We start from the raw sequence: 13,421 nt of genomic DNA, 5'->3' as shown, positions 1-13,421 counted from the left end.
TGTGGGTTGCTTTACTTAACCCTTAAACAGCAGAGCTTTAGCTCCTGTGTTTTCAACTACCATAACTCTTTAACCCTTTACTCAATTAACGTAGTTCCATAGGCTTCAGAACCAAAGAAAAGGGGCTTTAGGGTGATATTTCACAGTAGGGAAGCGTTTACACAAACATTAATCAGCCGATTCTGACATTGAGAAAAGTAGTTTTGGTCCGTAATGCCGCTATTCTTTGTATCAGAATGAGCTGACTTACACTGATCGCATGATTAGTCGAAAGGTTACGGTATCTTAGACAACATGTATTATTTAGGTCACGCCAGCAACATCTCTGGTGTTAAAGGGTTAAACCCTACAAATGGCTGCTCTTATGCACAAACTAGGAGAAAACCGTCCATGTTCCACCTAATACAAGAGCTGTCTAACTTCCTTAAAAAGAAAAACATAGTCTTAGTCTGAAGCTACGCTCAGACCACCCTTGGTGACACGTTTAAGCAGTTACTTTCGATGAAAAGTATATGTAAACATGCATAAACGTGTAAACTAGCTTTTTGGGCTTCCACATTAAAAACCCTAGCATTCATACATGCATAGGCGCATTTTTAAGACAGTTTTCATGCTCTATGTACAAAACACGTGGCCATTTAATGCACATTCCAAGTTAAACCAAGTCGAACTTTGACCAGTCAAGGACTGAGTTTTGGTAGTGACCGATGAATGACATTCCTTTCAATTCATGAAAGAAGCAATCGTTTGAAAAATGTGCATTTAGCGTGGGGTGTCCATAGCTTTACATGTAAAGGTTAGCTTTTTAATATTATGTTGGCTTGCCATACATGAGACCCAACCTGGTTTCGATAGGAACTGGATGGTTCAAGCAGAGTCAGTGGGATTAAGGAAGCTTTGGTGATTATACTTTAAATCAACTCTGAATATTTAAATACAACATTATAAAATAAAGGGGCGCAGTGGTTAGAACATTTGCCTCACAGCAAAAAGGCCCCCGGTACAAGTCCAAGCTGGGGGACCTGAACCAGAACACCTTTGGGGGGCCTTTCTGTGTGGAGTTTGCATGTTCTCCCCGTGCATGTGTGGGTTTTTTCCAGGGACTCCGGCTTCCTCCCACCGTCCAAAAACATGCTTCATAGGTCAATTGGTTACTCTAAATTGTGCCTTGGTGTGAATGTGAGTGTGCACGGGTGAGTGACTGTGGCCCTATGACAGACTGGCGACCTGTCCAGGATGTCCCCTGCCTTCTCCCACATGTGGCTGGGATGGGCTCTGTGACACCGAAAGGGGCAAAAATGGGTTTAGAAGATGAATGAATGAATGAAAACGTTTAAAAAAGCACATCAGTTAAATATAAAAATAAACTTTTTTCAATAACTGATTTATTTTTCAAACATGTTATCTTTTTATAAGCAGACATGGCTTCTGCCAAAAAAAGAAAATATTACTGACTACTTGTTGCTCTATTGAAGTTGGTCTTTTTTTTTAAGTATTTGGTTTTTTTCCCATCAGACATTTTGACGAGTTGACAGGAATGTCATAAGCAGAACCACAACAGGAACAATAACTGCATTCTATAAAAGTGAAACAATTCCGTGCTGGGGTGTCACGCACAGCTGACAAGAATAGTTAAAAACTTGCACGTCACTATTCATGTCTCAAGTCTTTTCCTGTTGATAAATGAAACTCTTTTGCAGGTTATATCTTAATGGAAAGGTTTGTATCTCTTGATGGGTTTGGGTTTGAACTGAAACAGCTGCAGTGTTTCAGTTCAAATCCGGTCTGGTTATTTAACTCTCAGGATAAATGTTTCACATTTCTGAACTGACTTCTGAAAGCAGCCGTTTAAGTCCCCTTTGTTTCAATGGCCCAGTCTCACCTTCCCATCGGCTCACTGAACCTGTCTGACTGCATACCTGCTGAGGCTGCTTGTCGTCTTCTGTGAACCTTCAGCAGGAATCACGACCCAAATGTTTCCACATCAAGTTACTTTTTCAAACCTGAATGATCAGAATACCTGAAGTCAGTGAAACAGTGAAGACAAAAGACAGCTTTAATTTTCACTGTAATTACCTTGAAAAATATTAACACTAACTGTATTTACGCAGGATCTTTCAAAGACTGATTATACTTTGTGTTTTAGTAAAAAGACAGAAAAGATCAACAGACAATCAAAAAACACAGCAAGGAGAGATCTCCGGAATGCAAGTAACTATTTATTAGATTTACAGAAAACAAGTCTTGCATGCCTGGGATGAATTCGAACCATAAAAATGTATGAACCACAGAGTCTAGAGTCTAGACACTGATGGTGGCTAATAGTTCGAACATGTCAAAGCATCATTCCAGGCGGAGAAGGAGGCCAGAGGATCATAGAATGAAGAGAAAAAGACAACTTCCATGAACTTTAATGTCAAAAGATTGATTATGGTTGGTTGAGAGAAAAGACAGGCCATTATATATTGGCTCAAGGAGAAGGCCTGATTGATGAAGGAGTGTAGAGTGAAGGAACAACCTAGCGTACCTGGAAGTGAGGTAGATTTTTGTTCATCTTTAATAGCGTTGAAAAATAATAAATTCTATAATCAAACTGATAACTAAAGCAGGGCCTGAGATCCCCCGCTTCTTGTCTTCTGATCATTTCAACCAAAAGCCAAGCCAAAATGTCTTTTCAGCGGTATGACTCTCGATTCTTTGGAACAGTCAGGACCTGAGGGCTGCAGATACTGTAGATGTTTTTAGGGAAAGGCTTAAGACCCTTTTTAACTTGACTTTTATTCAGTCATTTGTTTGTGTCTTTTGATGTTACACAGGGTTATTAAACACTCATTTTACTATTCCTTTAAAAAAAGTTTTAACGTTTATTAAAATGTCTACCAACTCAAAAGATTTTCCAAAAGAACTAAATAAATGTGTTACATTAACTATACCTTTAGATAAAATCTCAAAAAGGCAAGTCAGGTTCTACATTCATCTTTTTTGTAGAACATATTGGATGGAGAACTACTAATAACAAAATGTTTTCTATCTTTATTTAAAATATATTCTTTGACAACTGCTAATTGCTAGGATGGACAAATTCTTACAAAACAATAAAACACATCTTATCGTCTGCCTCCACCCAACCCAATTATCTCTATCCTCTTAATTTATGCGCCTTGTGAACCATCCTACTATTATCTTTCCATACAATATCAACCTCCTCTGGTTTTCTTTAAACTTCCTGGCAGCTCCAACCTCAACATCTTCCCATAAATATATATTCACTGTCGCTACAAACTGTTTTTGCTAAACATACTTAAAAAATCTAAATATATGCTTATTTGTTATATTACTTTTTTTAAAACCAATTTTAGTTAAAGTTTGATCTAATCATTTTATAATTCAGCTTTGAACTTCTTAATAAAAATTACAGACTTTTATTTAGAAACGTGCTTTTCAAGTACGCATGCGCGCAGTTGCTGTTTTCGTGCTTGCCAGTTTTTTAATTTGAAATCTTCAACCGGAAACGCATTCTAGCTGCAAATGTTTTTAGCCTGGTCTTTCACTTCGCAAATTGGTGCTTGGCGCGTCGTTTTGGCTTCAAACAAAATGTTTTTGTTAGATTTGTATTTTTGTTAAATAAATGTTTTATGCCTAATTACGTAATAGTAAATTAACAAATAAACCGGAAGTGCTTTTTTTTAATCATCAAAGCTTTATTGGCTCATAGCTAGGAACATTAGCCATCGTGCAAGCAGTCATTTGCTTAGGAACGATAAATGAGGTCAGGTGTGCGCTGTCATGTTATCCTGACAGTCATCTCTACCGGTTATGTCCGCGCGCCTGACGCCGTCCGTAAGTGAGATCGGACCAGTGTGAGTCGACCGGAGCCATGATGAGCATCCCGCTGGGCAGGAACGGCTGGATCGGGCTCGCGGCGGGAGCCACCGCCGGCCTGGGGCTGATCGCCTTCATCATCTACAAGGAGATCCGCAGGACCAGGACTCCGCTCGAGCCGCTCTCCAGGAGCCGCGCGGCACCGCAGCCGCTGGGCCGCGCGGGTGGAGGGGCCAGCCCGCAGGAACCGCTGGATGCGCAGGGTGGGTGATGGACAGATGCTGCTCCAGATAACAACAGCAATAATAGTAATAAGATAAATACGTTCAGTTAAATGCAGCAGCTGCTGCTGGAGTAACTAAACTTACGACAGGTTAGGTTAAATAGACCAAAGGAAACCTCCATAATTTATTATTAAAGCACGTGCCATTCATTATTTGATTACACAGAAGAATGCATTACCATTAATTATTCAAACTTTCTGTTAATGCAACTTTTTAGGATTGAGATAAGTTACAAATATATTTAAATGGAAGCACAACTAGAATTTGTGTGCAGATTTAAAATTATGTCACTTTAACTTAATGGTTTAGTTGACAGATGTCAATAAAGGTTGCTAACTTTAAACTATTGAAAAATACATTTTTCTATCTTTTTTTTTCACTGGGATCTACTTTTGTTATTACACTATTACAGACAAGAATTTGTGCTTTGATAAATGTTTATTTACAACAACTTTCTGTTTTTAATTCATTAACATTTGGGTTTATATTTATTTTTATATGCTTTTATCATGGTTGACTTTTTTACTATAGTTTATTTTTTTAAATTACATTTGCATTTTTTTGCATTTCATGACAAGAAATGCTTCCAGTCTTTGGTAATGTAATAATCTATAATGTAATAAAACCAAAAAGTACATAGTTGATGTCATAGAGCAGGTTATACGAAATTTAGGCTTTCCAAATTCTTTAGATTTAGTTTAAAATGGAAACTCCAAAAGCAAATCCATAGTTATTAGAACTGTATTGAATACACACAGTATATTGCATAGTTGAGTCAAAAATGCTGTGAATTGAAATCAAAGGGATTGTGTATTTTTCCGTAAATGTCAGCTTACATTTGTGTTTTTTTTCTTATTCTTGTTTTTTACACGGACATTGAAAGGTTTCACTAAAGTAGGATGCTGCACATGTAATGAATATTAATGTGTATTAATATTCAGTCTTTACAATTTAGTTTGTTTTTCTACAATTGTTAAAGCTTTCCTGAAACTAGTCTAGGCTGAAACATCGAAGAAAGGAAGCGGAAAGGACCTCTTTTCAAAATAAAAGCGAAAGCTTTGCATCTCTGTCTTTGCCTAAAGGACAGTTTCTGATTGTTATAGCTGCAAAGAGCTGCAGCTTCCATGAGTTTTACACTGTTGACAGTAACTTTTCTTTTGGTGGATCTTTGTTTACATCAGATGACTTTTGTTTTTCTCCTGCAGCTCCTGCTCGGTTTAGATTTTCCTCTGTAAAGCTTTTGAAGTTCTGTGTGGGCGTGTCCCCCTGCAGAGATGGAGGCGCAGCAGCAGGCGCTGGCGGCGGTGGAGGCCGTGGTTCAGAGCTTGTCCCCCCAGCAGGAGCTGGAGCTCAGGAAGCAGCTGGACCAGGTCCTGGGCAGTGTGGCTTCGCTGCGCTCCGAGGTGGCAGAGCTGAGGGGGGGCCTGCAGGACATTGCCCTGCAGATCATTCAGGACATCAAGTGAGTGACGAGTCTGTCCCGGCCCGCTCGCGCGGGACAGAAAACCCAACGCTCTCCCTCCGCTTTTAGGAAGGGCGTTGAGGACAATCAGCGCATCCGCCGGCGGCGGCAAGTCCACAGAGACCGCACCGACTCCGCCAGCTCCAGCTCCATCTACTTCACCGCCAGCCAGGGAATGAGCAGCACGTGTGAGGAGACCAGCGAGGGGGGGTGAGTTCAGAACTCCGACTGTGTGGTGGAACATCCGAACATGGAAATGTGTCCCCAGATGGGGAGTGTCACATGATAAGCTCCTGCACATTAGGATTCAAGCAGCTTCATGGTGATAAGAGAGTGGACTTGTTACCATGGCAACAATCGTGGCGTTCTCCATCCTCTCAGTCCAGAACATTTCCATGTTTTTTTGCATGAAGATCGGCCTCAACATCTGCTTCACCTTCACCCAGTCCACTGTGCGCTCTGTGAAGCGGTTGCCATGACAACCTCTAAAATCTAGCTGGCCTGCGTTGTAAAAGTAAAACCACAGGAACAAGCGTCCACTTAGTTTACACACAATAAACACTCCGTCTGGCTTCCCCTGACTACATCAAAGTGTTGCTATAGCAACAGTGAGAGAGTGATGAGCATAAGCAGAAGCCTCTGTTTCTCACTGGGAATATCCCGGTTAAATGGAGGTCGATAATAAAATTCTTACTGCATAGTAAAGTGTAGGAATCTGGACGTGTTGGTGTCTGCTCAGGTACTCCACGGCGTACGCAGACTCCGACTTCACGGACAGAGAGGAGGCAGACAAGCAGCCCGAGTCTGAGGAAGAGGAGGACCAGAGCTGCGCGACAGTTCTCACCCTCCGCCAGGAGGACTCACCAGAGGAGGAGGACGGGGTGGATGAGGAAGAGGATGACGATGAAGAGGAAAATGAGGGAAGTCTGCAGCAGCCTAACGAGGTGCCGAGCGGAGAGCTGGCTCTCCTCCTGGCTCAGAGCGACATCCTGCACACGGGAGACGCCAGCCTGAAGGCCGAAGGCTTCCGGCTGCTGCTGGACAACCGAGCGGAGGTGAGTCGCCGCCGCCTTTCACTTCGTTACAGCTCAGTTTCATAAGTTCACCGCTTGCCTGCATGAAGGAGGCTCAGCATGAATGCAGACGTCTGAGATGGTCATGTTGATGATCTGCTCCTCCTGCAGCACGGACACAGCAGGGAGTTTCTATGGCGACTGGCTCGAGCGTACGTGGACGTGTACTTTGCTGCTCAGGACAAACAGGAGAGGATGAGCTATGCACAGAAAGGTGGGACTCTCAGAATCGCTTTCCCATGATCCTTTACTCCGCCGGGACTGACGGAAGCCCGTGTGTGTTTTCTCTGTTGAAGGTCGTGACGAAGCCGAAGCGGCTCTGAAGAGGAACGGCCTAAACGCAGAGTGTCACAAATGGTAACGCCAGTTTGAAGTGTGTGTCGTTTTAAACGTAAGAGTGTGTGTGCGTTACTGAGGTGGGAAAAGGGCATTTGCGTGGTTTGAGCTCTGCGGTGCGTCTGGACTCCTCTGCTGTGTTCAGGTTGGCAGTGCTGAGCAGCCTGAGCGCGGAGCACGACAGCACACACAGCAAACTGAAGAGCGGCTTCCTCCTGAAGGTGAGGCACACACACAACCCACCTCACATCTGCTACGTTCTCACACGGGAAAACCTCTCCAGCTGCTTCATGAAATCGTTTTTTTAATCTAAAATACTTAAACAGGTTTCAGAACTCTGGGAAATCCTTGGCAGATTGAGGGCAGTGAAGGCAGCACCTCTGGGAATGAAAACAAAGGGGTTTTCTCAGATGCTTTTATCTTTCAGTGCTTCCCCTTTTGGGGGAATCAGGTGATTTATAGTAAAACAGAAGCTGGGATCAAAGGTCTTCTTCTTTTTTGTAGTCAGAGGTGAGACTGTACCATTTACTGTAAAAACTCTTCCCCTCCCCTTCCTGTTGTAAATAGGAAGTATCATTGCTTCCTGATACGGGCGCTGCCATGTTGAAACCAGTCGATTGATTGGTCCGAGTCGCTCTATCGACTGGTTTCAACATGGCGGCGCCCGTATCAGGAAGCAATGGCGAGGGATTTGGCCGGAGGTTAAGCATTTTCTATGGGTGACGTCACAGTCTGTAGTCTGGATTCAAACATCATGAACTACTTTCAATGAAAAAAAAACACTTCCCGCTCAGAGGAGGAAACGTCTAATGAGACGTTTGTTTCTGGGTCTAGACACTCAGATTTTGGTAAAAACGGTTTCCTGTGACCCTCAGGAGCATCTGGACCGAGCGCTCCGCCTGCGAGACGACGACCCCGTCTGCTACTTCCTGCTAGGCCGATGGTGCTTTGAGGTGAAAGCCGGACTCTTGTGCTCGGGCCGTAACTCTGCGGACCACTCAAACTGGTTTCTGGGGTTGCAGGTGGCGTCGCTGGACTGGTTGGAGAAGAAGGCGGCGGCTGCTCTTTATCGGAGCGCCCCCACCTCCTCACTGCATGATGCACTGGAGAACTTTCTGAAGGTGCGGCTCCCTTCTGCAGCTTCACGCTCGGATTGTTGGATCTAGATGCAGCAGATCCACATCACTTATGAAAAGCAAAACCTTTTCATGTAAAGTGGCCCCGCCCCCTATTGGAGGAGTTTTATTTAATCTAGAGTCATCTAGAGTATTTTGTGTTTTAAAAAAAATTTTTTATAACCCCCTAAACTCTCCAAAACCAAATTTCAAAATAAGAGTTAATGATCCCACAGAAATGGAAGTTTAAAGATGTTCATGTTCGTCACTTCTTAATAGAAGAGCCATCTTCCTCACTTAAATTGATGGAATTGGACCTTTTAACGGTCCAAACAGGCCCTACCCTTCGGTTGAGGTTTTTTCTGCAGAGAGCGTTGAACCCTTTTTTTCTGTCATGTTTCCTTCTTTAGGTCTCAAACTGCTTTAGAACATTTCACTGACTTTCCTTCAACTTTTTCAGGCAGAGGAGCTCAGTCCAGGTTTTTCCAGGATGGTGAGACTTTACATCGCCATGGTAACAACCCGCTCTACTCTGTGGATGTGCGATGTGCTTCTGGCAGTGGCTCACCGTGCGCTCCTGTGTTTGTTCAGTGTCACAAAAAGCTCGGGAACATCTCCGAGGCCACAAACTGGGCGGAGCTGGCGCTGAACACGGCCTCCAGCTGCGACGAAGCGCCGACCAACGTAAGACCCGCCCCCTCAAACACGGGCTACAGGGCTGCATACCCGAAAGATCACGCTTTCCCCATTTTCAGGCTGCAGAGGCGAGGAAACTGGAGGCTGAGCTGCGCGTCTTAACAGATGGGAACAAGTGACGGTTCCTGGAAGATCTGTTGGTGTGAAGCATCACTGTGAAACTCTGATTTCAGACCTGGAGTGCTCGTGTGTGTGTGTGGAGTCCTGATTTAACTGTTTTAACTTATTGAATCTTTAACGTTTTTGTCTTTTTTATCTCAGAGACCAAAAGGAGAAAATTATTTTGAAGGAGGTTTGAACAGAAATACCCATAACTCAGAGAGACTCAGCAAAGTGAACTTTGACCTGTCCTTTCTTTTTCTTGGAGTCATTCCTTTGTTTTCGGTGATGTGGAGTTTCCATCCAGGGTTGTTTTTGAGGAAATCTGGGACTATGGAGCCAGAGATTGAATCGGTTCTGGATCAGTCCCAAACTAACGAGGTTTAGGTGTGATTGAAGGAAGCGGAGCGTGTGACCTTTGAGCATGAAGCCTATTTTGAGCCGGAAAAGGTCCTTTTGTCTGACCATCACATAATTTATGAAAACAATAAATGTTCTGTTTTGAGCGTTGAGTTTGAAGTTTCCTCAACAAAAAAAAACATTAAAGTTTGCTTTTTAATTATAAAATAAATTTAATTTAAAGAATATGTACAGATGGATGAAGTGTTTTAATAGACAATTCTTTTGAGTGAAGAACTATTTATCAGAAAACGGTCCCTAAATGCTGATGGCGTTCCTCCTGCTGCTCAGTCCTTGGCGTCGCCCACGCCGTCGGCGTTGATGGCGAACATGGCCTCGGCCTCAGGCAGGCAAGGCGAGTCGTAGATCTTGCAGATCCGGGTTTCCCCTCGACCTTTCCTCAGATACAACCTGAGCGAAGCAGCAGGGCTTTAGATGGAGGCGCGGCGGCACAGAACTGGGTCGGAGGGAAACTCACCGTGTGGTGGAGGCGTGCGCCAGGATGTTCCCTCCGATGGGTTTCTTAGGATCCGCAGAAAACATGGCTGCCCCGTCCACTTGCGCAACCACCTGGTTGGTTATCACCACGGCAACGCCAAACTGCAACAACAGAAGTCAGAATGGGAAAGTTGGATCCGGTGATCCGGTTCCCCCAAATTAACAACTATTTAGTTTCAAACAAAGACTCAACAGGAATTTTCCTTTCAGCCTTTGTGGCAAAAAATAAAATAAAATACATATATATTTTTTTAACCCTTGTGCTATCTTGTCCTTACATTGACGTGTTCTCCCTACCATGACAAAGGTGGATAAAGGTGGAAAGATTTCATGTAATCCATGGACACCAGTGAAGATCACAAATCATTGAAGAAAAAGGTTCAGAGCACTGTCTAGTGGGTCTAGATGACCCAACTCCCAACGTTAAAGTACCTAGGATAGCACAAGGGTTACAGTTTCTATTTGAACCTAAAACTTTGTACGCTGTGCTGATAGTTTTTGTCTACAAATCAAACCCCCAAAATGTTGGTAAATAAATAAAAATAGATAATTCTGGATTTTGTTCATAAAAACCACCACATCTGAATCTGGATCATATTTGTAATCTAGAGGTGAGAATCTGCAGGGATCAGAGGTGGGCCCGTACCTCGTCTGCCAGTCGCAGCAGCATGCGCAGGAACCGGCCCAGGTGCCCCTGCCGGGCCGACAGCTCTCCTCGACCCGAGTAGTCGGTTCTGTACAGAGCAGTGGCGCTATCCACGATCAGCAGGGCATACCTGAGACACAAACGCACCATCTAAAGTAATCTAAAGCTGATGTTCTGATGCTTTTTTTACAATACAGATGAACTGACAACTTTTTTTTTAACAGCAGTTCCATTTGTCAACCTCCTTCGGTAGAATATTACATTTGGCTGCATGTGTGGGTTTTCTCTGCGGCTTCCTCACAAAGTCCACCAAATATGATGACCAGTGAGGCACCTGAAAAGTCCTCGCTGTCTGTGCACTAACAGAGCCACCAGCAGGGGGCAGTTCTGTCTGAGGTTTATCCTGATGGATCTCATCAGTTATCAACATTAAGAACATCTGACTCCTCCATCCACCTCCATGCTGATGACATAATCCTCTATTTCATTGCCGCCCCCTCCTGACATACTGTTTCCCTCAATAACATGTCAATAAACATATATATATATTTAAATGTATTGATTTTTTATCTCTCATTCTTCAAATGAACCTATTTGCTGCATTGTAAAAGAAGGATAAACATTCAACTAGAGGCAACCAGTTATGCTAGTTTGGCCAAAATCAGCATATTCATGATAAAAAGATTACTGGGAATGATTTGAAAATAGATTTTAAAAAAAGATGATCGGACTTTAAAGCTCAAACACTTGGGTATGTGACCTTTGACTGAATGTGTTCGGAAACCTGCAAACTGTCTGATCTCAGGAAGTGGACTGGAGGACAGCAGAAGGTGTGAAGGACTCACCTGGACTCTGCCATCATGGCTGAAGCTTGGTACAGCAGTTGGGTCTGATGGTCGGTGTTGAAGGCGCGGGCGTACGCCACGTTGTCCAGGACGTCACTGCCCACCAGACCGTACCTGAAGAGCCCAGAGTTTTAACATTTTCTCAAAGTAAGATGAGGAGTTTGACGCTCACGGTGGAAACTCGCCTCTCTGCCACAGCGAGGAGCCTCTCTGGTCTGAAGGTCCCCTCTGTGTCGATGTACATCGCTTTCCCTTCTCCTCCCCCTTGATCGATGGGCAGCTGCAAACAGAACAGAGGACTGAAAGCTTCACGTGATCAGACAGATGGAAGTTTGGCCATTCCGCGCTGATCTTACCTGACACGTGACAGCGAGGGTGTGGCACAGCTGCGTCTTCCCCGTGCGAAACTCCCCAAACATCTCTGTGATGGAGCCTGTCTCAATACCACCTGAACTCAGGAAGGAAAAGGTCAACATTCTTCAAATCCTCAGGGATGGTGAAGGAGCTCCAGCAAACTCACCCTGCAGGAGTTTGTCCAGCTCTTTGGATCCTGTGGAGATCTGGATGATCTCCGACCTTCTCTGGTGGAACTCTGTGGCTGTAGTGAAACCCATCGGTACTAGCTTGGCAGCTTCAGTCTGAGAGAGATAACAGAACCGTTAGGTAGGAGCAGCAGAATCCCTGAAGCCAGAAGCTGCTGTTCCTCACTAGGATCTTGTCGGCTTTGGCCTCGCTGATGCCTTTGATGTTGAGCAGCTCCTTCTTGGGAGCGTACGCCACGGCCTCAATGGTGTGGAAGCCTGCGTCCTCCAGTTTCTTGATGTCGCTGGAGCTGATTCCACACTGCTGCAAGCAGAAACCAAAATGTTTAAGACAACAAAGCTTCTGCAAAAGACACAATAGAACTATCAGGGTTCAAACCTCCAGTCTGCTAAGAGGCTGCGGCCCAAAGTTCTCCTCCTCCTCCACCGCCACTTCTGCCTCCACCCGAGCCTCGCTCCTCATGGCCATGACTCTTGAATGAAAAGCTGAATTCTCCTCAGGCAGGGTCCTCACTGCACAGAGTCAAAAAGGAGTGTCAGAGCAGCAAACACCACGATACAAAACAAAACAGGACAGAAAGTTTAAGGAGGTCTAATGCTTTCATTTAACTAAATCCTACTGATTTAATACTAGTTTTTCTTCAAAACATAAAAGACTTGAGGATATTTTCTTAAACTAAAATAGGAGCGTTTTAAACGACCCAAAACACCTAAGCACAGAATAAGAATATTAACAGTAACTTAAAACTTAAACACGTGAAACATGATTTCCCAGCATGCAATTATCCATCAATCCTCTTTAGAGGTTTTTAAGCAATATACTGAATACTAACGAATTTTTATTAGTCAAATAATTTTAAATATATACGTTTAAATTACTTTTCTTTCCTCTACATAATTCAGGGAATAAAGTGGCATTATCAAACCAATTTGCAGCCTGTTATGCAGCAGGGATTTGTAGTTCTTAGTTGTAGTTGATAAAATAAAATGTTAACTGCAGCGTCTCAGCAGGTGTTCAAAGCTTTTTTTAATCCGCATTTTATAATAAATGATTAGAAGAGACAAATGTTTTCTAAAGTTAACATTGCCTGTTGAAGTTACACCCCGTTGTTCAAATTCAAAAACTTTATTGATAAGTTGACGTAACACTTATGGGGAAACCAGTGTTTAACCAAACGACTACAAACTGACTCCTATAAATCAAAGTTTTCCAATAACAACAGCAGCTGTTCATATTTTCAAAAGGCTTATTTGTATCTTTCAAAGCATTTTTTGGCTAAATTGAAGTCGCCCGCTAACTTAGCTTTAGCGCTAATTTGCGTAATTTCGTACAAAAAGTTTGATCTTCCGTAAAGCTGCTCTGGGTTTAAGAGCAAAGAGCCAAGTGTCATGGTTCGAACCCCCTAGAAGCAGTGACATTTTTCTACTAAAGACCACGGTTTCGATGAAATACCTGCTGCTTTGTTCTGTTTGCTGATCCTACAAACAAAACTCCCGCGCACGAGATTCCTGTCGAACGCGATGACGTCACATGTGTTCCCATGCCTTGACAAAACAGGAAACCGGAAAAGGAACATTTTTTTTATCAAGTAAAAAATAAAGAA

At 43.4% G+C, this 13,421-nt stretch overlaps 2 protein-coding genes across 3 annotated transcripts; one reads left to right on the top strand and one right to left on the bottom strand.

Moving 5' to 3' along the window:
* Nucleotides 1-3,259: 3,259 nt before the first annotated feature.
* On the top strand, nucleotides 3,260-9,393 carry LOC101162569 (regulator of microtubule dynamics protein 3). The gene is made up of 12 exons (XM_004083902.4): nucleotides 3,260-4,085; nucleotides 5,379-5,568; nucleotides 5,638-5,778; nucleotides 6,308-6,623; nucleotides 6,753-6,855; nucleotides 6,938-6,998; nucleotides 7,123-7,198; nucleotides 7,853-7,930; nucleotides 8,000-8,098; nucleotides 8,553-8,606; nucleotides 8,684-8,776; nucleotides 8,848-9,393. Exons 1-12 carry the CDS (start codon nucleotides 3,878-3,880, stop codon nucleotides 8,905-8,907), a joined length of 1,479 nt encoding a protein of 492 aa, XP_004083950.1. The 5' UTR covers nucleotides 3,260-3,877; the 3' UTR covers nucleotides 8,908-9,393.
* Nucleotides 9,394-9,476: 83 nt separating this feature from the next.
* Nucleotides 9,477-13,341, bottom strand: rad51 (RAD51 recombinase). Of its 2 annotated transcripts, none has more exons than XM_004083901.4 (10): nucleotides 13,271-13,341; nucleotides 12,197-12,330; nucleotides 11,984-12,121; nucleotides 11,796-11,913; nucleotides 11,632-11,723; nucleotides 11,461-11,555; nucleotides 11,276-11,389; nucleotides 10,431-10,560; nucleotides 9,765-9,886; nucleotides 9,477-9,697 (listed from the first exon to the last, which is right to left on the bottom strand). In XM_004083901.4, the coding sequence occupies exons 2-10, from the start codon at nucleotides 12,284-12,286 to the stop codon at nucleotides 9,574-9,576; spliced, it is 1,023 nt and encodes a 340-aa protein (XP_004083949.1). In that variant the 5' UTR covers nucleotides 12,287-12,330; nucleotides 13,271-13,341; the 3' UTR covers nucleotides 9,477-9,573. The 2 variants fall into 2 exon arrangements, with proteins under 2 accessions (XP_004083949.1, XP_011490342.1); XM_011492040.3 differs by lacking the exon at nucleotides 13,271-13,341 and adding an exon at nucleotides 13,150-13,234.
* Between the last annotated feature and the right edge of the window lie 80 nt (nucleotides 13,342-13,421).

This window comes from Oryzias latipes, chromosome 24 (genome assembly GCF_002234675.1).
Source record: "Oryzias latipes chromosome 24, ASM223467v1".
Classification (NCBI taxonomy): Eukaryota; Metazoa; Chordata; class Actinopteri; order Beloniformes; family Adrianichthyidae; genus Oryzias; species Oryzias latipes.
This window is presented reverse-complemented; position numbering and strand designations above follow the sequence as displayed.